At 41.5% G+C, this 25,819-nt stretch overlaps 1 protein-coding gene across 2 annotated transcripts in view; it reads left to right on the top strand.

Moving 5' to 3' along the window:
- The window catches only part of LOC116896907 (la-related protein 1B-like), a 57,021-nt gene extending 32,519 nt beyond the window's left edge, over positions 1-24,502 (top strand). The window contains exons 2-7 of one of the 2 annotated variants that reach the window (XM_032898465.1): positions 8,851-8,957; positions 17,854-18,014; positions 18,335-18,479; positions 20,012-20,121; positions 20,928-21,055; positions 23,792-24,502. In XM_032898465.1, coding sequence (XP_032754356.1) covers positions 8,917-8,957; positions 17,854-18,014; positions 18,335-18,479; positions 20,012-20,121; positions 20,928-21,055; positions 23,792-24,031 — 825 coding nt within the window. In that variant the 5' untranslated portion in view covers positions 8,851-8,916 and the 3' untranslated portion in view covers positions 24,032-24,502. Of the gene's footprint in view, positions 1-8,581; positions 8,958-17,853; positions 18,015-18,334; positions 18,480-20,011; positions 20,122-20,927; positions 21,056-23,791 lie in introns of those variants that run through there. The other variant, XM_032898464.1, reaches the window with a different exon arrangement.
- The last annotated feature ends 1,317 nt before the right edge of the window (positions 24,503-25,819 follow it).

The raw sequence follows: 25,819 nt of genomic DNA, 5'->3' as shown, positions 1-25,819 counted from the left end.
CCATGTTTGTCTTTCTGGGTCTAGGTTACCTCACTCAGGATGATTTTCTTTTCCTTGAAGATGCTTTAAAAAGTGACTGTTCTATCTCTACCTTTGGAGCAGGCCCTGGAATTGCAGGGAGGTTTCACATCCAGATGGCATTTACATGGGTGCCAGCTGGGTCCTCATGCTTGTGCAGCTAGCACTTCTGAACCACCTCTGTGGCTCCAGTGGCATTGTCTTAATAAATGTGCATGTAAGCTGCAAACACTGAGTGTCTAGTTGAGAAGAAGTCTGTGCGATGTATATATGGTAGTAAAGCCTGCTGTGGCTTACAGCGCATTACTGCAGAAGTGAGGGGCTTGTTCTAGGACATTTCCACCTTCTGTGTTTTGCAAGTTGTGTTGCTGTGGCCACATTTCATCTGTTTCTATTCCCACAGGTTTGATCTAGAGGGATGATCTGCTTGACACTAAAACGTTCGCACACACAATGAGGTAGTGAGTACTAGTTACTGTGAGATGGGTTCTCACTGTCTTATCCAGGCTCAGCTGAGCAACCCTCCTGCTTTAGCTAACACTTGAAAAGCTGAGACTGCAGGTGTGCACTGCTGGGCTAGTTAAGACATTCCTGAGGTTTGTTTTGCATCATAAGGCCCAGCTGTGCCCTAGCTCCTGCCCCACAGGCAAGGTGTTTCTTTACATCCTTGTTACTCATTAATCTCATCTCTTTAGTTTTTCCCAAGTTACTCTGCTCTTTCTTGTGGTCCCATTAGTTTCTGGCCTTGCTCCCGTCCCACTGCCCTGGCATGGCTTGCTTCGCTCCTCATTGTGATATGTGCTGGATTTGGTGTAGTGTGACTGAGTTTGATGCTGAGAGTACCCAGTGCTGCAAATTTCCTATGAAGAAGAATGCTTTTCACAAATTTCAAAATATGCTTTTTTATTCCTAATATTTTGTAATTAAAAATTTTTTGACCGATCAACTATTACATGTTTTTTTTTTAATTTCTTAGTTTGTGTGTTTTCATAATAATTTTATGAGGGAGAAGTTTATATTACTGAATGTAGTCTTTCTTTGCTAATGGAAGCATTTAATCCTGTTACTTTCTTCCCAATACTACATTAGCTGCAATCCACAAATGTTGATAAAGATGTTAATGCTCATTTATAATGATTTCTAGAATATTTTAAGATTTCAGCTTTCATTTCTACGTGGAATGTGCTATTTAATTTCCAAGCAATTGAAAGTTTTTCTATTTTTGATACCAGTCTTATTTTGTATAGTTTGGTTTTATTATAAAGAACATATTCTACATTATTTCAATACTTTTGTGACCATGAAAGTCTAACTTGTGTGCATGCGTGTTTTCTGATGGTTAAACCCATGCCCTCTCATATGCTACGAAGCCACTCCACCGTGGAGGTACATGCTGTGTTTAGTGGAATGTTCTATAATAACTGTTTGGTTTAGGTGGTGGTTGACATTGGTGAGTTGATTTCTGTCTGTTTTTTATGCTTATTTCTGAGGATAAGTCGACATCTTTTCCTCTGCCTTCTGAAAGTGTCTCTGCTGCACTCGCCCTGGACTCTTCTTCGGGTGCTCTCTTTATTGTCTGCCTGGTGAATTTGACCCACACGGATGTGTTATCCTTTATCTGCTGCAGTTCTCTCTGCTCTGAAATCTAGTGTTTCTGATCTTAGTTAAGCTACTCCATGCTTCTACTGATTACTTTTATGCTGTGTAACATATCTCTTTTTTTATCTTTTTCTAGCCCTTCTCTTCCTGTATCACTATATTTGAAGTAAATATGATTTGCTATATCATATAATTGGGTAAAGTTTGTTTTCAACCTGACAATGCCTTTTAGTTGGTATATTTAGTTTACTTATTTTTAATTACTTCTTCATTTGTTTCATTGTTCATTTGTTTTTTCAAAGCAGGGTTTCTCTGTATAATCCTGGCTGTCCTACAGACCTGGTCTCAAATTCAGAGATCCACCTGCCTCTGCCTCCTGAGTGCTGGGGGCATTCTTACTTTTTATTTTGAATTTAGGTGTGTGTGTGTGTGTGTGTGTGTGTGTGTGTGTGTGTGTGTGTGTGTGTGTGTGTGATGCATGTGTATAGTCACATGGATGCTGCCTCACACCAGGGGAGGTCAGTCATTTGGGGAATTGGTTCTCTGTTCACCCTCCCTTTGAAATGGAGTATCTCTTGCTTCTGACATCGACAGTGCCTCAGGCTATTTACCATCTGACCTTGTAGACAATTTTTGGTCTCTATCCATCTCATCTCAGGAATGCTGATATCTGGGTTTTGTTTTTTACGTGGATTCCAGAGATTGAACTTGGGTTGTCAGGTTTGAACAGCAAATACTTTTATACATCGAGCCATCTCACTGGCTCCCTATGTATTGTTCAGAGATTTAGTTCTTTAAAAGAATTGTGTGTATTCGAGTGTGTCCCCGGCATGTGTGTGCACAATGTTGTACAACAGCCTGTTGGTGACAGAGAGAACATGAGATCTTTTGGAGCCACCCATGTGGCTGCTGAGAGTGGACCTGGTCCTCACAAAAGCAGCAAGTGCCCTCAACTGCTGAGCCGTCTCTCCAGTCCCCTCCCATCTGTTTCTTTACACAATAGCTTTTCTTTTACATCTTCATACAATTAAATGCCCATTGGGCAGTGAACATCGCTTACTTTTCAACTATTAAAGATGTTCTAGAGAACTTAGTGAGAGCATAGAACATTATGTCTGTCCACACATTTCTCTTGCTCTCTCTCCATTTCTGGTGGTTGAGTTTCCTTCTGGTATCCTCGCCTGGTTTACTAAAGTCCTTTCTTTAGCAACTCTGAGTGCATTCGGTGATGTCTCCCAGCCCTCCCTTCTCTACACACGCTAGGCAAGCGCTCAACCACTGAGCTAAATCCCCAACCCCCAGTTCTTTCTTAGAGCAGGTTAACCATTGTGCCACTTCTTTCTGGCTTGCATGGTTTTGGACACAGACATTCAGTCACTTGTTCAGTACAGACAATGTGGTTTCTCCCTAGCTTTCCAGAGAGAAGTCGTCAGGATAGCTTCTTGGGGACTACTGAGGCTCTGCAAGTGTTTTCTAGTTGCTTTTTCTGTGATTGGGCAGTTTCTGTTGATTGTGCTTGGTTTTGTTTTGTTTTGTTTGGTGTTTTGGGGTTTTTTGTTGTTGTTTTTTTGTCTTGTTGATTTTTATCACCTATTTAAAGACATTTAAGTATAAGTGCCATAGTTTCCTTGTTTGTACTTCTTGCACTTTTACTAGTTTTTTTGGTTTGCTTGTTTGTTTGTTTGCTTGCTTTGAGCCTGGCCTGGAACTTGCTATGTAGACCATTCTACAGAGACCTGCCTACTTCTGCCTCCAAGTGCTGGTCATTAAATTTTTTTACATAATTGTAACTATATATTTTTAAATGAATTTTAGGAAACTTCCATTATTTTAAGCTACAAAATTAAATTAAGCATCCTGTCACCCAAGCACCGAGCTAATGCAATATGGTCTCCAGTGTCAGTCTGGTGTGGGCTACATAGCAATACCCTGTCTCCAAAGAACAAGTGGCGTTCTCTGTTCCTTTCTTTGCAGACTCAACATATGTGTAAATCAGGCTGTTTTAAAAGAGCTGTTCCTTACTAATGCCCTGCTCTGCTCAGCTCACTCTCATGCTGTGCCCACCCCCAGGACCCCAGTCCTCTTTCCTCTAGAGTATCACTTCAGGTTTTAGTCTCAGCAACTGTGGTTTTCCACAGTGTTCATGTTGCCCTGTACGTTATTGAATTAATGGAGGAGTATAGTCATAGCTTTTTATTTTTGGTTTCTTTGAGATAGGGTCTGTCTCTCTGTGTAGCCCTTGGCTGCCCTGAAACTTGATCAAGACTGGCATCAAACTCAGAGTTCTACCTGCTCAGGACTAAAGGTGTGAGCCAGTACCACCCAGCAACTCTTTCTTTAATAAGCGAAAGTCCAAGTCCAGTGTTCTAGTTGGGCCTGTTGTCAGCATATTCTGACCCATGGACGCTGAGGACCAGTTAGTTAGTCATACCGTCCGCTATTAGGACTAAAGGCTATTTTCAAGCCACAGAGGCAAAGCCTGAGTTGTTTCGACAGAGGTCTTTGACCAAAAAAGCCGAAAATATTTACACTCTGTCATTTGCTGAACTTGGCTTTAGTGACATCTTTATTGATTTAAAAACAAACAGACAAACACAAAACCTTTGAAGTTTCTGTCTCTCAGGAGTGTGTTGCTGTTATACAAGGCGGGTAGCAGCAGTGTGGGAAGGGATCACACTGGACTATGCTTTGATTTGGCAGGGGTAAAATTTGGAAAATCTCAACTTGTAGAAAAGTAGAATCAGTGATCCTTAAATTTAGCGAGCATTGTATTATTCACTGGGAACTTGATAAAACAGGGTTCCACACCAAGTTTCTGGTTTAGTAAGTTATAGGTGGAAAAATCAGGATGCACATGGCTAGCAGGCTTCCCTCAGGGATGCTATTAAGGTTACATTTTACTAGCCACTATTCAGCTTATAAGATACTAATTCCTTCATAGGCTTTTAGTAAAATCTGGATGGATTATAGATGGTTTGTAGTATAGTGTTCTAAAGAGCAGATGGCCTGATTCGTTTTTTTTTCAGGTTTTTTAAGTATAGTTTACATATTAAAATGTACCCACTTTAAGGCTATCATTTGAATTTCAGTAACCGCTACAGTTGCGCGTCAGCAACCCCTCCAGTGTTCAGCAATGCCACCGTGCTGAGCACTCCCTCTTACTCATAGCTGATGTCAGCACTCGCCTTCAACCATTGGCAGCAGCTGCACCCTTACTTCTCTGTGGCTTTGCAGTTCCCAGAAAATGCATGGTGGACCAAGTGACTATGAGGCAGCCTTCATGTAATAGCCAATCTTACAACTGAGGGTCATTATACAGACCAATGTTTTACTCCTTTTTATCACAGACAGTGTTCTATGTCTGTACAAACACTTTGATCAACAGGTAGTGGATATTGGATTGTTTCTATTTTGTCTATTCTAAACAATACTATTATGACTATTTATGTATATGATAAGACCTTTAGTTTTTATTTACATTAGTTAATATTAATATATTCTTCCAGGCTAGTAGTTGATAAAATGTTAACATGTGCTCTATATATGCATATTTTAAATGATTTATTTTTTTGTATGTGTTTGATTTTCATGTATGTGTATGCACCACATGTGTGCTCGATGCCTGTGGAGGCTGCAATAAAGTGTCAGATCATTTGGGAATGGAGTTACAGATGGTTTCAAACTGCCATGTGGGTGCTGGGAATTGAATCTGGGTCTTGCGGAAGAATAGCCAGTACTTTTAACCACTGAGCCATCCATCTAGTCCCTATTATGCATATTGTAATAGTATTTTAATGCCTGATATAAATATTTTATTTGAATTGAACTATTTTTAATAATTTTATGTCAACATATTATAAATAGTAGACTATACAAATTTGAAAAAATGTTTGAGTTAAAAAGCATAGACCATAGATCATAGTATTCATGAAATTGTTATATCCTTACTGATATATCAATATTAATTAATTAATATTAATCCTTGAATCAAGTTAAATTATGAAATAAAAACTCTTTCCTTTTGTGGGGCAGACCAGATGACTTGGTGTGTAAAAATGCTTACTGTCAAGCCTCAATGCCTGAGTTCAAGCCCATGTGATAGGAGGAGAGAACTGACCCCAAGTCTCCCTCCGACCTCCACACATGTGCCGACACCCACACCCCTACACATAAGTGAGCAAGTGTAATGAAGAGGCCTTGTCACTTGATAAAACATGGGCGATTGCTTACGGGCTGCCATGTGCCAGTCTCACCTGACTTCACTCTCAGTGGTTTGCCATTCGTCCTTATCCTGACCAGCCTTTACAGCTACTTGTGTCTGCCACTTCACACTCAGTCTCACTCGAATCATCTTTCTGGAAATACTTCTTCATATGTTGCCGGATGCTAATGGCTGAAGGACGCAGGCTTTGCTTGGCCTTGTATGTGTAGTACTTCATAAAAATTTCCTAACCCTCTACTTTTGTCAAGTGTTAATAATAACTTAGTTCCTTTGCATTTCTTACACAGAATTAAAATATCAAAATATCTTTAATTCCATCACGAGGAAGGCAGAGGCAGGTGAATTGCTCTTGAACTCAAGGCCAACCCTTTCTACATAGGGAGTTCCAGGCCAGCCAGAGCTACGTAGTGAGACTATGTCACAAAAAAAGAGGAGGGCGGGGGGCAGAGAACGCTATCAACTCTTTGTTCAATTTGAAACCAAAGTTTTATAGGACAAACCGTAATTTCTTGTGATCCAGTTTATCAGTTTTCAAAATACTAAGTTGGTACCCCAGCAACCTTTGAAAGTAACTGAGTCTTAGCATTTTATTGTGGACTCATGTAATTCCTAATCTGCTTCCTGGTAACATGCTTCAGCCACTGTTTTTGGGTGCCATAGTGCTACTAATTGGTGGGATTCCTAAACTTCTCCCATCCTTTGACTTTTGTCATTATTATTTAAATGTTCTCATTTCCTACTTCTATATATTTCTCATAATTTAACATTATTGGTTTCCAGGCTCAGGATTTCCAAGGCTTACATTCCCCATACTTCAGACATTATTTCCTTGGGCAAATGCCCCTGATGAGTGGGAATCAAAAATCAAAGCTCACTGCCCAGAAAGCCGTTGACCCCAGATGTTGGAACTTCTTTCACCTTCGTGTGTGATAGGACATCTTCCCTTTCATGTTCATTCTTATTTTCAAAAATCTGCGATATTTTGGCAGAAGTAAAATAGCATAAACACATTTGAATTAAGTTTGACATTCCTTCTGAGACCGACACTGGTATTCGGTGAGATTGCAGATGCTGTTTTCAGGGATCTAATGAGATGACAGATGAGAATAAACATTAATAGGCTAATGAAACCGACTCAGCTTTCTGTGCTGAGACAAAATATGTGGGAAGCTTATAAGAAGGAAAAGTTTAAGCTTAGACTTTTAAAAATCCAGTCCATGGCCCCTTGGTGCTTTTGCCTTTGGACTTGTGATGGGAGCTTGTGAGGAAAGGGGAGGGACAGAGACATGCCTCTGTATGGCTTGACTTCCCACTAAGCTCTACCTCTGTAGTAGATTCCACCATTTCCAACAGTGCCAATCTGAGTATCAAGCTATTCACACATGGGCCTCTGGGAGGTATTTCAAACCCAAGCTATAGCTGAAGCAACAAATGTATAAGGGCCAAAGGACTCAAAGCATTCAGTCTGATGGCAGGAGGTGCTTAAGTGTCTCCCGTGCCCCAGCATCTGTGCTGAGCATTGAAAGATGCAGGGCCAACTGGTTGCACACAAGATGAAGGACAGGGCTTTCAGAGAGAAGTGGGGGGTTGGGGGGAACCTACCCAGAAAACTATACACCCAGTAAGCAAGACAGCTGTTGGGAAACTAGAATTGAAGTGGCAATTGGTAATAACTGGAGCAAGTAAGCAAAGACATGTTCCCCAACAGTGGTACAGCATTCCTGATTAAACCAAAGCATTGGAAATAACAAATATCTTATCAGCAGGAGAATCAGGAGATTTGATACATTTATATAACAGCATATTCTTCAGTAGTGAAACACAAGATTGGTAAATGAATAAAATACAAACAATTTAGAGCATGATACATAAAGTATGATTTCACATATATAAAGTCAATTAGGGAAAAATAATATTGTAAATATGTAGTAACAGACTAAAATACTAAGCTTAAGTAAGAGCTTGGTCATCTCTGAGGAGGAAAACCAGGAAGGAAATGGAATTAGAAATGACAACAGGGATATAAGCCTTCTCTTAAAGGCTGTATTTATGTGTCTGTGCACATGTATGGGTGGAGGTGAACGGGCAACTTGCTGTAGTCAGTCTGTTCTCTCCTGTACCATATGGGTTCTGCAGCAGAACTTAGGTCATCAGGCTTGGCAGAAGGTATGTTTACGTACTGAACCATCTTACCTGCTTACTGTAAAACACAATAGAATGTTATAAAACAAGGTAATGCTACCAAGTATTTTTATAAATTCCTTTTAAGGTATTTGAAATATTTGAATGAAAAACTCTTGGGCCTAGAGTTTTTCAGATTTGTCTTTAGTTTCAAAGTAAAATATTTTTCTACCATCTAAATGATTTAAAGAGCCACTTGGCAGACCTGATTAATAAATGAACTTAGAAGCTGTTTGATCTCTCAGAAATGACCTCAACAACAATGGCTGGCACAATGCCTTCTACAGTGATTGCTTCTCCCAGGATTCACCCTACAGGGATTTCCAAAGCACATCAAATGCTCCAACTGCAAGATCCTAACAAAACATGGAGGTTTTGTCCTGTTGTCAAAGAACCAAGAACCATCAACATAAACATACAAATACCCAGGGGTATGAGGCTTGAATTGTACATCCTCTAACAGTGCACGAGGAGTCTTTGTAACATGTACACCTCGTAATAGTTCACTTTAAAATGGTATTTACCACACTGTCTTTAGGCTGAACTGTGCCTTCTTTTTCAAGGTGTCATGGGATTAAAGACAATCAGGATGCAGTGGATTATTCTGTGTTGATTTCATTTAGCCTTGTGCTCAAACTAAGTCAGGGTCCTTCAGGTTAAGCTTTGTAACTTGTGTGAGAGATGTTTGGGTTTTGTGACTTCATGTGATTTCACAATGTGCCATCTGCAGTGTGAAAATGTGTAGTTGGTTTGCAGCCAGAGTGTTTTAATTTACTTGTGAAGTTCAAACTACCAAAAGAAATTGCAATGTTTGCCTTCTTTTTCTTTAGAGTCCACGAAAGAGGAAGACGAGTCACAGCACAACCCCCGCTTTAGAGTGTCACGTTGGGTGGGTGATGGATTCCAGGGACCATGGGCCAAGACCACCCTCTGTCAGGTACCTAGTTGGCAGCACTCTCTCTCACTCTCTTCACAAGTTTTCTAAGCATTACTAAGTTGCTATTTGGAAGCATTTGGAAATTAATATATAGAGACTTAGACAGCAATGAGCAACCACAGAGCAAGGTTGAACCAAAGAAGCACAGGTCCGCAGGGAACATGCACAAGAGAGACCTCAGAATGGGTCACCACGGGGTTCACAGAGCAAGGCTTCAGTGGGACATGTTTCCGCTTCAGATCTTTCTCACAAAGTAGAGTGTTAGATTTGTAAATGGTGTGAGTATTGGAAAGCTTCCTTAGAAAGAACGTACATTCCTCATGATATTTAGTAGGTTCTTCAGAGGTATTGTTAAGAGAATTTTTGTCCTAAATGGTTTTCTTGGAGTATATTAAGAATTTAGGAACAGAATATTTTGTTGTCCTCTTGGGAAGAAACAATTTAGATAACCTATTAGCAGTATGTGTTTTTTTCTTTTAGTTTAACTTTAAAAAATTATTATTTGTCTCATATGTAGGTGAAAATATAAACCATTACAGTGTTGTGTGTTGAAAACCTATTTTATGGGCCCCTGAGATGGCTTATGGGTAAAGGGCACTGCCATGAAGCCTGACAACCTGAGTTTAGCCCCCGGAACTCACAGGGTGAAAGGACAACCAATATCTCATAATCTGTGCTCTAGGGTCATAGAATGTATGCAGGTGCACCTGCACACACAATAAATGCTTAAAAAAATAAGTAAAGCCTGTTTTATGCTTGTAGTAGATATTTTCAGAATTGCTGTCTGGTGATTTTTCTGTTTTACACTTTATTCTGCTGAGCCATTTTGCAGGCACCAGGGAAGATTAATTTTATGAAAACAAGTGCAAGGGATTTCATCTTAAACTCACAGTCTTGAAACTTACTTTTCTCAATACTTATTTAGAGTGTTTTATTTAGAGTATGATGCTCTCATCAAATACAGTGTCCTTAACACATAAAATGTGTATTGTTCAACACACTGCTCTGATAGGGTTTTGTTCCATGAGTAGGTTGTTTTTGTGTTTTTCTGTGTTTGTCTGTTGCTTTGTTACAGCATGTTTGGAGACCAGAAGAGAATGGTCAGTGACATTTAGTTTAGGTAGAATGTCTGTCTGTCTGTCTGTCTGTCTGTCTGTCTGACAGGCTTTCTCTGTGTAGCCCTGGCCATCCTAGAACTCACTTTGTAGACTAGAATGGCCTCAAACTCAGAGATTTGCCTACCTCTGCTCCTGAGCGCTGGGATTGATTATTGGTGTTTGCCACCATGCCCAGCAAAGGTGTTTCTAAGAACCATGCTTTTTCATGCTAATAATTAACATTCATAGCTTGTTCATCCCCTGTCTCACTCCATAAACATCAACAGTGATGATGAATTAAATATTTACCCTGTTATGTTTCTATGATAGTCTAATAGGTTTATTATATTCAGTTAGAATTTTTTTCCACTGTCTTCAATTTTTTAATTTCTTTTTTGTTTATATGTATGTGAGTGGGTTTCTGTGTACCATTTTTATGTTCAGGAGCCCCTGTAGACCAGAAGATGGCTTGGTTCATCTGTAACCTAGGTCCTCTGCAAGAGCAGTAAATAATCTTAACCCCCGAGTCATCTCTCCAGCCCCTCTTCACCTCTTATTGCTTTTATTTTAGATTCACAATACACTTGTGTCCTAGCATTTAATAAAATCTCAGTGCTCAGGTCTCTGGTGTTTAACTTCCCTATTCTTTCCTCACTGTAGTCACTGGACACTTTTTACCTATATTTAAGCATTCTATTTCTCCTCAGCAAGGTCTCTGTTTACATGTTGTACTTACCTTTCCATTAGGAGGAAGAAGAGGAAGAGAAGGAGGAGGAAGAGGAGGAGGTGGAGGAGGAGGAGGAGGAAGTGGTGGTGGGGGTGGGGGTGGGGGTGGTGTGTGTAAGAAACTGTTTTACTATGTAGCTCAGGCTGGCCTTGAACTCAGATCAGTGTCAGTGTCATTAAAGGTGTGTGCTCCCATCTCTCAACATGCCTGTGATAGACCTGTGGGCTGTGGTCTATGATGGACCTGTGTTGTGGGTCTGTGGTGGACCTGTGCTGTGGTCTGTGATGGGCCTGTGCTGTGGTCTGTGATGGACCTTTGTGCTGTGGGTCTGAGATGAACCAGTGCTGTGATCTCAGGCAGCAAGCATATCATGGCAGGTGTGCATGACAGAGCAAAGCCATTTTCCCCATGGCCAGGAAGCAACAGAGCAGAGCAGGCCAGGGTCCCATAATCCCTTACAGGCTTAGGACCTAAAGGCTCTCCCCTTAACCTGACCTCCTAAGGGTCCCACTGCCTTCCAAAGGCCCCACACTGGTGATCAGCCTTTGCAAACACTCAGTATCCAAACTATCACAATACTCTCAACTGAATTAGGAAGAAGTAAAATCTCAACTGACCTGTAATAAAAGACATTGAATTGCTAATCAGAATATTCCCAATAAAAGTCTTGGACCAAATGGCAATTCATTAGTGAATTCCACCATGCATTTAAAGAAAACAAAACTACAGGGCTGGAGAGATGGCTTAGTGGTTAAGAGCACTGACTGCTTTTCCAGATGTCCTGAGTTCAAATTCCAGCACCCACATGGTGGCTCACAACTATCTGTAATGGGATCTGATGCCCTCTTCTGGTATGTCTGGAGACACCCACAGTGTACTTATAGATAATAAATAAATCTTTTTTAAAAAGACAACAAGATTTTTTTTTAAAAGAAAGCAAAATTACAAGTCACACTTTGTCTTTTTTAAAAGAGGGGTTGGGGATTTAGCTCAGTGGTAGAGCGCTTGCCTAGCAAGTGCAAGGCCCTGGGTTTGGTCCCCAGCTCCGAAAAAAAGAAAAGAAAAGAAAAAAAAAAGATAGACACAAAAGTCATTTTTAAAAATCCTAGAGAGTAAAATTGAGTAGCATATGGATAGAAATATTCACTATGGTCAAGAGAGTGGCATCCCAGGAACATAAAATAAATCCATGTAGCCTATGTTATTAATAGAACTAAAGGACAAAAAAACATACTTGGCCATTTCAATTGATGTGACCTTTCATGATTAAAAACTCAGAAAATTAGGAATAAAAGGAAATCTCCTCAATGTGAGAAAAGGTATTTTTGAAAGATAGAAATCAGAACATTATACTCAGTGGTGAGTCATACCAAGTTTCCCACCACAGAAAGGAAGCATGTGCTCCCTCCAGATCCTTAGCACTGAATGAAAGGTGCTATCCAGAGCTAGAACAGAAAACAAAGAAACAAAAGACATCAAATTGGGAAGGCAGATCACCCCTGTTACAGATAGTGTGAGTCTCAGAAATCCACCAGAAAATATTAAGGTTGATTTTGAAAAATACTGCCCCCTCAAAAGAATCCATTGTTTCTCAAAATAGCCCAAATGAGCAAAATGAAAAGGAAATTTACAAAGCATTAGTATTTATAATAATAAAAATTAAGCACCCAAAAATTAAGTATTCAAGAATAAATCTAACCAAGGATGTGAAAAACTTGTATGTTCAAAACTGTAAACCATGAAGCCAAAGAGGTGACTCTGTGTAGCCAGGTGTAGTGGCCCACTCCTTTAATCCCAGCTCTCAGGAGGCAGAGGCAGGAAGATCTCCGAGTTCAAGGCTAATCCTGTCTACAGAGTAAGTTCCAGGACATCCAAGGATACACAGAGAAACCTTGTTTCAAAAGCCCAAAACAAAAGTCAAATTGGGGGTGGTGTGAGAGAAGGAAGATGGTTCTGTGCTTAAAGCACTTAATACACAAGCCTCAGGACCTGAGTTCAGCCCCAGAACCCATGTGAAGGTAGAGAGAACTGAGTCCACAAAGCTGTCTTTTGAGCGTTACAAATGCTCAAGAATACTCTACATCCACTGTACATACACACAATATTAACCAATTTTAAAAATATGATGAAAGAAATGCAGAAGTCCTAAATAAGTGCAAAGGCATTTCATGTTCATGGGTGGGAAGGGGTAACACTATTATGACATTATTGGTACCCAAAGAATTTATAAATTATCCACATTCCTTATCAATACTCTCATAGCTTTCCCACAGAAACATTAAATTCAGTGTAATTGCAGCAATCTCTCAATAGCTAAATCTAACTTTAAACAAAATAATTAAGTTAGGGCATTTCCTACCTTTTAAAGTTACTTCAGATGAGGAGGAGCTTACTCAGCAGTTAAGAACACTTGCTGCTCTTGCAGAAGACCAGTTCTGTTATCAGCACTCAAATCAGGAGGCTCACAACTACCTGTAATTCCAGCTCCAGTGAATAAAAATAAAGTCTTATTTTACATAAGTTTCCTTGGTCAGTAAAAGATACATAGACCAATGAAATAGAATAGAAGCCAAGAAATAAACACATGTGTGCTCAGGTTTCTTTCTTTTTTGACAAGGGTGTCAAGACTATTCAGTGGGGGAAATATTATCTTTTCAATGGGAAAATTGAATATCCACATGCATTGCTACTGAACCTAGGACCTTGCTGAATACCATATTTAAAAAAAAACACTCCAAGTAAAATTTTAAAAACCTAATCTTAAGAACTCAAACTATATAGTTCTTAAGAAGAAAGCACAGAAAATTTCATGGTATTGGATTTGGTTTCATTTCCATGAGTGTGACAATTAAAACCCAGATAATAAAAGATAAAAGGTAAATAGACCACATCAAGATGATCAAAGGTTGTGCAGCCATCAATAGAATAATGTTCCTTAGTGGAGCAATGACAGTAGCTGATTAAGAATTTAAGTCCAGAACATACAAAGTCTTCTTGTAACTCAACAATTACAATAACATTTTAAAAACTAAATAAACCAACTTAGGGGCTGAGGGGCTGGAGAGATGGCTGAGTGGCTGAATGTACACTGCTCTTACAGAGGACACAAGTTTAGTTCCCAGCGTCTGATGAGCATTCACAAGTGCTGATAACTCCAGTTCACAGGAGCCATTCTCCTCTGGACTCCAGTCACCTGCACTCACACATGAGCAAGTAAAGGACAATCTTTAAAGGACAAAAGAAAGTTAATTTTAGAATATGTAAAACTTAAGTGGACATTTCTCTAGAAAAGGTAAGGTATACAAGTAAAACCCCAGCACATGAAAAGAATCGTGACATAGTCTTTGACTAGACAAAAACTAATAGAATAAGGAAAAAACCTACAATGAGATACCACTAGGTCAAGCGAACTAAGTCGTGTACCCCAGAGTCCATGTATTGAAGCCTTAAGCCCTCTTGAGTGTGTTTGGTGATAGGGCCTTTAAGGAGGCGATAAATGAGGCCGTGAAAGCAGCATCCTGTTGTTGTAAAGTGCATTTTCTGTGTAAGGAGATTTATAAGAAGTCATAGAGACAACAGGCATATTTCTTTGTGCCTCAACAGAAGGCAGGACATAGCAAGATGGGAGTCACATGAAAGTCAGGAGGTTTACCAGAAATCAGCTCCGGTTGATTGGGGGTGGGTGGATGCTGAGGATCAAGCCCCAGGGCCCTGTGCCTACTAGGCAATGGCTCTGCTAGTGACTTCTCTTGCCACCGTTGGTTCTGAAGCAAGGATTCATAATGGAGCCCAGGCCAGTCTAGGACATACTATGTAGAACATGCTGGCCTCAAGCATGTGACCTGTTTTTCCTCTGTGTCCTGCGTGCTGGGATTATTACAGGCGTGAGCCACCCACCACACGGAGTGTCCTAGTTTGCTTCTCTGTTGTGGTGATAAAACATTGGCCACGATCAACTCAGCAGAGGAAGAGTTTATTTCTCTTACAACTTCCAGGTCACAGTTCATCACTTAGTGACATGAGGACAACATTTCAAGGCAGGAACTGAAACAGAAACCATAAAGCACCACTACTTACTGGTTGCTTTCATATACCCTGGGGGCTGGTCCCTCCTACATCAATCATTAATGAAGAGAATGCTCACACAAACTCGCCCATAGATAAGCTCTGGTGGAGGTAACCCCTCATTTGAGGCTCTCTCTGCCCACACTACTCTAGTGTGTGTCAAGTTGACAGAAAACCAGAATACCTTTCACCTGGTCATCTTGTTCTATAGCATCTAGCCTCTAGGATTTAAGGAAATATGTTTCTGTGGTTTAAGCCAATCCATTCTGTTCTGTATTGTTATAGCCCATACTACATTGTAGAAGTATGAAAATTTCTGAAAATGTTGGTGAGGAGGGAGACAAACTGGAATCTTTTTGCATCACTAGTGAAGATATAAAAGCTGAGTTCAGCATTTTTCTCAAAATGTTAAGATATATAGAATTACTGTATGGCCTAGCTATACTATTCCTAGATGTCTACCCAGAGGTATTCTGCCCATGTGTATTTGGGCATACATGTATATGTGTTTGTGTGTGCATATAGGTGTTCATAAGTGTGTTCCATTCATGTTTTGTTCAGGACAACTTTAGTTGTTATTCCTTAGACCCTCTCTGCCTTTTTTCAATATAGGCTCCTGGACTAGCCCTGAACTTGTATAGAATACACTAGGCTGGTTCCCTTGTGAGGCCCAGAGCTATGCCTTTATCCATCTTTCCCCACCACTAGGATTACAAGCATGTGCTATGGCTTTCTGTTCAGCCCTTTCTGGAAGTCCTAAAAACATTTTTCTCATCATATTGGTTTGATGAAAGTAACATGGAAATAAAATTAATAACTTTGGGGGTAGGAAGGAAAGTAAAAGTTCATGGTTAATAGGTAAGAGTTGGACATGCTAATAGAGTCTGGGGTAGGATACTGGTGGTGATCGTATATGCAATGCCAATGAATTATAAGCTTATAAATAGTGTTTAACATGGTCATTTACATTATATATTTTAACATAAGCACAAAAAAGGCCATTACTTTATTAGAAAGGTCTTTAAGTATCAGTGGGAAAAAACCTTTAGGTATTTGCCTCTGACAAATTCAAAGTTTGTAAAATCTCATTTTTGCTTAAAAACTCAAGTTTTAGCATTGGCAATACTCAATAATTGTCTTGATGTTAATGACCAGTCAAGGCAACATCTCACAAATAATGAAGCCTGGAGAATATACTCATCATTGACTTTAATTAAGACAGTGCTGTGGCAGGTAAGATAGCTCAGCAAATAAACGCACTGCAACTGACCCTGATGACCTGAGTCTTATCCCGAGGACCCACTTAGTGAAAAGAAAGAACTGGTGTGTGTGCATTGTCCTCTGACCTCTCCCTGTGGACTGCAGCATGCATGTGGAAGCGCACGCGCACGCGCACGCGCGCGCGCGCACACACACACACACACACACACACACACACACACACGAATACATACATATTTTTTAAAAACAGTGTTCCATGAGAAAGCTGCTATTTTACCTCACAGCTTAGTCACAAGGACTTTACCACAAGACATCTGTTTTTTAATAGACCATGAAAGCATTGTGTTTCTATTTCTTTTCTTTAGACTGTAGTTAAAAACAAAAACAAAACAAGAAAGTTCACTGTCTTAACTATTCTTGTGTGGGTGGGTACGCACCCCCATGTATGTGTGTCTATAAAGGGTAGAGAGGTCAGTATTGATTGCTTCCTCTGTCACTCTGCACCTTTCCTGGTTTGACACGATCTTTCACAGAACTGGAGCTTGTCATTTTGGCCACAGTTGTCTGGTCATCGAGCACCAGGATTTGCCTGGCTTCCCAGTCCCTGGAGTGCTGGGGTTGTAGATGTGTGCTCTGTGTGGCCTGAGCGTTCCCCAGCCCAAGCTGTCTTTCAGGGTGCAGTGATGAAGGTTTTCAGAACATTCCCACCATGCAAATCTGGAGCTCCTGTGCTTTTGTCAGACAGAAAAGATGAGTGCCCCATGGCTGTGATTTCATAAAGTTAATTTTTCCACTTAACCAAAAACATCCAAAAGTGAAAGGTGTTCTTCTTCCTCATTGCAGGCACACAGTAGGAAACAATACAGTCACTAGTAAACTGAGCACAGCCTCAGCTTACGTCAGCACATCATTACTTTTTGTCCAATTATGTGGACACAGTTTGGGTTTGCTGGCTTTGGGAAGGTTCTCCTGTACCCACAGGGCCTGCACTTTGAAAACTGCTGATGTCTTAGGAAGGTCTTGGTGGCAAGGTAGAGTTGGAGGACTCGTGAATCCAAGTGGAAGAAGAGGAAGGCCTAAGCTTAAACAATGGGTTCACATGGAAACAGCCAGGCAGCAGCTTCTTCAGAGGAAGACTGGCTTAGGCAGATGAGGTGTGACTTTAAGAAGGTGAGCTTTTTGGTTTCACCATGTTGGATTTTCTCTCACATTTCCATCTTCCATTTTAATCTAGTTAATTAAGTTGAGGTTTCCCAGTATTATAATGCTGACAAGAGCCTAATCTCAGCTAAACTGGCAATTAACCTGGGAGAATAAATGAGCTGTTGGATTTTCTTCTTATCTTCTTGGAGTCTAGTGAATTTGTGACATTGTTCTGAGTGATCCTGTGTGTGACCTGTGTATCATTCCTCTGTCCCCTGTGTCTGTAGTTAAGACTAGTGCTGCACCACTCCGCAGTCAGTGATAGAGAAAGATCAGTACAGATTCCGTTATGTGTACACAGGCACATAGAGGATGGAACTTGATGCTGGGACTATTCGTCAACTCCTCTCTATCCTACTCACTGAGGCAGAGGGTTTTTGGTCAAACCCAGAGTCACCGATATTGCTGATACTGCTAAGCTGCTAGACAGGATCTTCTGTGTCCACCTCTGAAGCTGGAAGGGCAGGCATCTTCCATGTTCACCCGGCTTCACATGAGTTCTCCTGAGGAGAGTCCAGCCCTCTTGTTTTGGGTGAACCACTGTTATACTTCATTTTGAAGACTTTTTCCTCTCCTCAAACAGCAGTTCAAATGCTTCACCTTCAGAAGCTGCACCACTCACAGGAAGCTGCAGCTGCATGCCTCAATCATTCCCAAAGTTTGAGCATCCTTCTCATGAACTCCTGAAGGAAAATGGCTTTACCCAACAAGTGTACCAGAAGTATCGTCGAAGGTGCTTAGGTGGTAAGATGCCTGTCCTATGTAAGCTGTATTGCTGTTACAGGAGATTCTAAAAATTAAATTGTCACTTCATATCTGGCCAAATAGTCTTACCTTTCATTTATGTTTTCCTGTGCTTTTTTAAAGTTTAAACACACTAGTAAATGAATCTATTATATTCTTCTTGTTACTGTTGACAAGTATTCATAACTTGAACAATGTGTCCTCAATTTGGAAGAATCTCAGTTATGGTTTTAGTGTTGTATTTTTGTTTTGTTTTTACTTTTTTCATTGTGAGTTATATAAAATGCTTGCTATCTTGGCATTTTATTAACTCTTTCCAGAGAGAAAACGCTTGGGAATTGGACAGTCCCAGGAAATGAACACCCTCTTTCGTTTCTGGTCCTTCTTCCTCAGAGACCACTTCAATAGGAAAATGTATGAGGAATTTAGACAACTTGCTTGGGAAGATGCAAAAGAGAATTACAGGTCAAACGTTTCTTAATGCTTTTTTTTAAATTATTTTAATCACAATTTTGAGTTTTGAACTGTGAAAAATAACCACAATGTAACTGGAATGAGAATTGTATTTGTCTTCTGTTGCTAAATAATAAACAACTCCTAGACTCAAAACAAGCATTTGTTAACTCCTAAAGGGTGAGGGGGGGTTCCTCTGGGACCCATCTCACCAGGGAACCCCAGCCTGAGGCTCCTCATAAGGTATTTCCAGGGCTGGTCTTTCCGCAGGGTCTTCTCAGGCCTCGCCCCTTGGCCGTTGGCCAGAGTATCATTTCCTGCTGCCTCTCCACAGAGTATTTCTCAGTGTCGCTACTCGCAGAGCAGTGATCTAAGAAAGAATAGCAGCTTCCAAAGCAGGAGCCTCATTGAATAACCTTTCCTTAGAAATGACAGCATCTCTTCTACCATACGGTATTGTTCATACAAACTGGCCCAGGTACAGTGAAAGAGACCTACATGAGATTGCAGATCACAGAAGATAGGGTCAGCAGGGATTCACCAAGCTGAAAGTTCTCTCCTACCTAGAGAAATGTCTCAGTGAAGAACACTTCAGTTCCCAGCACTCACATCAAGTGTCTCACAAATGTAACTCCAGTCCTAGAGGATCAGATACTCTCTGATCTCCAAGAGGGCTTAAACATATGGGGTGTACATACAGCCAAGTAGGCACACAGACACACACCCCTAAATAAAAAGAAATGTTAAAACCGTTCTCTCTTATGCCCCCATCATTGTGGACTTCCCTGCACATGCATGGATAGCCCCAGATTAATGCGTGCTGAGAGCCGATGCAGATTTAAGACTTCTTGAGATGACAATCTACCCATACAAGCAAGACTTCTCATGCCGAATGTCCTGTCTGTTCTCATTCTGTTCCTCTCTCCTCAGTGGCTCTGCCCATGAGTGGTGGAACCCTGTTGTTTTTTGATCCACGGTCATATTCTTGTCCCAGGTACTCTAGGTGGTTATAAGAAGATGCAGGGAAATGCTTTTTTGATTTGTAAAGTGACTTCATAGTCCTATTGTCAATAGACCTGCTAGGAATGTACTTTATAACCACCCAGTTAAGCATGTACCATTATAATTGAAGAGGTAAAAATGTGGACTTTTCAGATGGAAGATTGTATTCAAGAAAAAGCATGCCATTTAAACTTTGCATTAAGAAAAATCTAAAACACTTCCAATGTCCTTGAATCTTTTCACTACTTCTTAGGAAATAACACTGTCCTGCCCTCATTAGCACATCAGTTAGAAATTTTAGTTCCATTCCAGCGTCCATGAGCTGAAGCAGGCAGAAGGATGGCAAGCCCAAGGCCAGCTAGGACTGCATAGTGAGTTCTAGGGTAACCTTGAGTATAGAGTGAGACACTGTCCCAGAAAGTGAAACAAAGAAATACCTCCTGTTACGGTGTGTGCCACGCTCGCTTGCACAGTATACACTGGGAGGTGCTTCATTATGCTAGCAAAGTCACAACTTCGTGCTTTTTCTTTCCTTTCCATAGGTATGGGTTAGAATGTCTGTTCAGGTTTTATAGTTATGGACTGGAAAAAAAATTCAGACAAGAAATTTTTAAGGATTTTCAAGAAGAAACCAAAAAAGACTACGAATCTGGTAAAACAAACACTCACTCACTTTGGAAGTTGTAGACTTGAATCGGTCAATAACTAGGAAAGGAAAGCAAGATGACTCAGTGGGTAAAGGCACTTGCTGTCAGACCTGGCGACCTCCCTGTAACCTTACCATAATGCAAGGGAAGAACCTACTCTGAAAAGAATCTCCCCACATGTGCACCTTTGCCTGCACATGTGTGCACATCCACACATGTGTGTACACACACAGATATACACGTGCATACATGTGCACAAACACACCCATAAACACTCATGTAATTTAAAAAATAAGAAAGGAATTTGCAGCTTTTTGTCTTTGGGACAATCGTTTAAGATAGCCCACTGTTGTAATTCTTGGTGAGGGTGGGGCACCCTGCAGTAAGAAGGCTCCTCCTGTTAGGTGCCTTGACCTTACAGAGGTATGTGTCAATGTTAACTTCTCAACAGACATGGCTGCTCATTGGTGCTCCTTCTCATGAGCATAATAAGGTATGCTTGGCAAGGCAGAATTATACCACGAGGAGTGTAGGTCTGAGCATCTTCCCCTTTCTCAATAGCCGTGTGACTTAGGCCAGTTCCTCCACCCTCCAGCTCCAGTGTTCCCATCTGTAATGCAGGCAGAAGGAACTATCCCACCAGGTTGGGTACATGTGGTTCAGATTAGTTTGATATTTGATAGTACCTGTTAAACTATCAGTAGATATTAACTGCCACCACTGCTAATTCACTGTGTGTGGTTTATTGCCGGTGTACATATGCACAATAGGTTTGTTAATTCCATATAACATAAATTCTTTTATTATTAAGGTCAGCTGTATGGACTGGAAAAATTTTGGGCCTATCTGAAATATTCTCAATCTAAGACCCAGTCTATTGACCCGAAACTTCAGGAATACCTCTGCAGTTTTAAGAAGTTAGAAGACTTCCGTGTTGATGTAAGTTTTAATTTCTTTTCTCTATTGTTTTTATCACTTGTACCACTTTATAACTTAACAGACTTTCATAATGTTAATCTTAAATTTGGGGCTGTTAACTTTGAACTTTTAACTTTTGACATTGAACTTTGAAAACAGGCACAAAAATAAATAAGAAAATTACCATATACTTTTTTCATTTAGATTTCCAAAAACTGGGGGATGCAGAGATAGCAGAGTTGGTAAAGAACTTGTCACACTTATGTCAGGTTTCCCCAGCATCCATATGAAAGCTGAGCACAGTCGGGTGAGAGTGTGGGAGCAGAGACAGGTGCCTTCCTGATGCCCAGTGGCCAGCAGTCTACCCCACCATGAGCTCCAGGGTTAGGGAGAGACCCTGTCTCCAAAGACAGGTGGAGGCTGACAGAGGGAGACGTCTGCCATCAACCTCTTGTCCTCACATGAACTCGCACACAGACAGATACATGCACACTCATGAACACACACACACACACACACACACACACACACATACACACACACACCTTGTTCTGTGGGGCCTGTGTGTTCTCACTCTGCATGGGCAACAGAACCAGATCTGCACACTCCAACTGCCTCTCAGCCATTTCTTTATACCCTGTCCTCTCTAGCCTGATAGAATTGAAGTTCCAGAAACCTGTAATTTAGCAATTAGATTTACATGTTAAATTCTCAATCCATAATTCATCCACACAATAAATTCACTGCTGACTGATAAAGATATAAACTGCCCACCTAGACAAGATAAAATTGATCTATTCACCTAAAGCTGAACCATCCTCCTCTGTCTTGATCCCCTCCTTCCTCCTCTCTCCTGCCTTACAAAACCTTGTCCCTGCCCCACTCTCTACTGTCCAACTGTATATCTCTTTGACAACAACCTACAAGCTTTGGACAGTTTTCTGTGCTAAGAATTGAGCTGAGGGCTTGTACATGCTGAGTGAGTGCTCACCACTAAGCTGTATTCTCAAAGATGTGTTAAAGTTTATCTTCTCTTTCAAAGATTATTTTGTTTGAGCATGTGTGTTTGTACATACTGTAACAACCCACAGAACCCAGAAGAGGGGTTTGGATCTCCTGGAGCTGGAGGACGTGGGTGCTGAGAATCTCAACTATGGTCCTCTGCAAGAATAGCCAGTTCTCTTTACTCCTCCTCCTCCTCTTCCTCCCTCTCTTCCTCTTCCTCCTTGTCCTCTTCCGCTACCTCCTTTTCCTTTTTCCTCTCTTCACCCTCCTTCCTGTCTTCCTCCTCCTCCTCTTCTTTTTCTGTTGTTTTGTTTTTGTTTTTGTTTTTCAAAACAGGGTTTTCTCTGTGCAGCCAATCTTAGAACTTGCTCTCTGCAGCTCAGGCTGGTTCGAACTCACAGATATCCACCTGCCTCTGCCTCTAGAGTGCTGGAATTAAAACATGAGCACCGCCTGGCAGCAACTTTCTACTTTTTAATGTGCTTTTTCCATATAATTTTTATATAGTGTGATGACACATGCATTTCGAGGTTCTTCATAATGAAATTAGTGTCAGGGGTAAGCCCAGTGTGCATGCTGCTCTGGATTGGATGGGTCCCTGGCATCACAAATTAAAGCAAGACTGCTAACTGGTGGGTACTTTATTTGATTTGATTTCAAGTGGAAAAGAAAAGGTTATATCAAGAAAATTACAAAGAAGGAAAGTGGAGGAGGAGAACCCTAAAAAGTATAAATGTTATGCTTGCCTTGACATCAGCCACAAATGTAGACCCTCAGTTCTAAATACAGCAGAGGACAGGAAGATGGTTTTGTTGTTTTAATTCATTTTTCAGATTAAAGAATATTTGTCTATACACATATTGTTAGATTTGTAATGGTGTAACTGAAACAGACCCCAAAGCAGACATTTTTTTCTTTTCTCCATCTTTATTAAATCAGTTATTTCTTATTTACATTTCAATTGTTATTACCTTTCCCAGTTTCCAAGCAAACATCCCCCTAACCTCTCCCCCTCTACTTCTGTATGGGTGTTCCCCTCCCCATCCTCCTCCCATTACCACCCTCCCCCCAACAATCCCGTTCATGGGGTTCAGTCTTGGCAGGACCAAGGGCTTCCTCTTCCACTGGTGCCCCTACTAGGCTATTCATTCAAAGCAGACATTTTACCTTTTTTTTTTTTTTTTTTTTTTTTTTTTTTGGGGGTGGGGACCGCACCCAGGACCTTGCGCTTCCTGAGCCAGCCCCCTACCCCTTAACCAAATCCCCAACCCCCAAAGCAGACATTTTAAATGTCCCTGTTCCTGCTTGCATTATGGATTTGACTTTAGTATTCTTGGTAATACTGTCTAGTCCCTCTAGCATAGGAATCCTGGATGAAATGTCAAACTGGCTGGTGGCTGTTTGACCTGCCACCTTTTCCCCCTTTCTGGTTCCATTCAGCTGTCATTTAACCATCAGAGCTGGAGAAGCCTAGAATAGGAGCTTGGTGATAAGGAAGGGACTGGAACTGCAATGCATCCAAGAAGCTAAAGGAAGGTCAATGAAGTGGTCTCTGTACTTATGCCCCGACTTACAGGAGAAGCTTCTCAAGTCTATGCTGACTGAAGTAGCAGTCCCATGTGCTGAGGAAATGTAAATGCAGTCCCGCTAAAGTCTCTAAGCACCAGCTCCAAGCCCCTGGTTAGAACTTCAGGCTTACACTCTGAGGGAAGTAGCCAAAATGTCTGCTCTGCTGTCTTTCATGCCTTGCAGCCCCCTACCAGTGAGGAATTTGGAAGAAAAAGACATCCATCTACTTCTGGGGAGGAGAGTAGTCACCACACACTTCCGTCCCACTGTTCAACACCACCAAGTGCTGCTGAGCCTGCATCTGCCAGGGAGCTGCAGTCCCAACAAGGATGCGCAGGAGAAAGGCACAGGAGCCCAGTGACAATTCACAGTGACAGTGCGGCCTTGGCCTCTAGGGGTGAAGCACCAGGGAAGCGATGCTGACACAAAAGTCATGCGTTCTTGAAGTCAGCATTGGCTTCAATGTGTATGCGGGTAGATCTTCGGATGTTTAATTGTGATAATCAGAAAAACAAAAAGGAAAAAAGATTGTGTCCTTTTTTCCTAGCAAGATGAATTCCCCATGTTTTCTCTGATTCCACAAACAAGGCCTGGTTAACCTTAGGATCCTGTGGGACCTTTGCCGTCAGGTTTCCTTGAAGGGCACTGTTTACAAGAATTCCTTTATTACATTTAAACACACACAGGAACACCTGACGTTCCGGCACATTCCTCTTACAGGAGATACAGGGTGTTGTAGTCATCTACAGAGTCAGTCGTCTCCCTGCTCATCCCTGTTTGAACATGTCAAAAGCAAGGGGGGTTATGTACATAGGTTTTAAATTCAGAAACGGATATGAAACATACTTTTATTTTTTCTTGTATATACTTAATTTGAAGGAGATTTTCCTTTCCTCCCTCTTTCTTTTTTCCTCCCTCCTCCTCCCTCCTCCCTCCCCTCCTCCCTTCCTCCCTCCTCCTCCTCCCTTCCTCCCCTCCCTCCCCTCTCCTCCTCCCTCCCCTTCCTCCCTCCTCCTTCCTCCCTTCCTCCCTCCCTCCCTCCCTCCCTCCCCTCCCTCCCTTCCCCCTCCCCCTCCTCCCTCCTCCCCTCCCTTCCTCCCCTTCCCTCCTCCTCCCTCCTCCTCCCCTCCCTTCCTTCCTCCTCCCTCCTCCCTCCTCCCTCATTTCTCCCTCATTTCCCTCCTCCCTCATTTCCCTTCCTCCCCCCTTCCTTCCTCCCTTCCTTCCCTCCTCCCTCATCCCTTCCCTCCCTCCCCCTCCCTCCCTGCCTCCCTCCTTCCCCCCCCCTCCCTCCCCTCCTCCCCCCCTTCCCCCCTCCCCCCTCCCCCCCTCCCTCCCTCTCCCCCCCCCCCCCTCCCCTCCTCCCTCCCCTCCCCCCTCCCTCCCTCCCCCCCCTCCCCCTCCCTCCCTCCCTCCCCCCTCCCTCCCTCCCTCCCTCCCTCCCCCCCTCCCTCCCTCCCTCCCTCCCTCCCTTCCTCCCTCCCTCCCTCCCTTCCTCCCTCCCTCCCTCCCTTCCTTTAATGAAAAAGGAATGCATAGCAGACTGTAGCTGATGAGGCCTGTGGCTCTGGATACTACTTTCCCCAAGTCAAACCCAATTTCACCACTGCTGTGTTGATGTGGAACTTTCTGAAGTGGCATAAGCTGGGTATATACAGACAGACTGACTTTTGTGATTCTACAAAAACTTGCACATGTAGTTGAAAGCTGGGTTTTTACTGGAATAGCTGTGTAAATAAATGAATTTGTTTTGAATGTGCTTACTGTTTACATGTGCAGGTGGGTGTGTCACAAGCAGTCACATTACCATTTACCTAGGAGAAGTGCTTAGTATATCCATTTTGTTTCTCTTCATTTTGTCCTATACTCATAATTGTTTTCAAGAGATGTAACAAAGTGATTTTTAATTCTTAGTGCTATTGTAACTGATATAAATAAATAATCATTTTAGTTAATAATTTAATAAATTATTTTGAATTATCTGAATTGACTTTTAAATTTTATTTATGCTATATTTACAGTGCTGTCGTATTTTAATTCTACTAGCAGCAATTGTCATTATGTTTCATTAATGAAGTCCAGTGACAAAGTTCTTAGGTTCATTTGTACTGGGCACAGCATGATTCAGAAGTACTTTATCGCACTAGCAGAAACACCTAGTTTCAATGCATGACATTGATTATTGTCTTTCAGAGGAGACAGGCTAGCTTA

The sequence above is a fragment of the Rattus rattus genome, chromosome 3 (genome assembly GCF_011064425.1).
Source record: "Rattus rattus isolate New Zealand chromosome 3, Rrattus_CSIRO_v1, whole genome shotgun sequence".
In the NCBI taxonomy this organism is placed as follows: Eukaryota; Metazoa; Chordata; class Mammalia; order Rodentia; family Muridae; genus Rattus; species Rattus rattus.
Note: the sequence above shows the minus strand (reverse complement) of the source record. Positions and strands in the feature narration are given on the sequence as shown.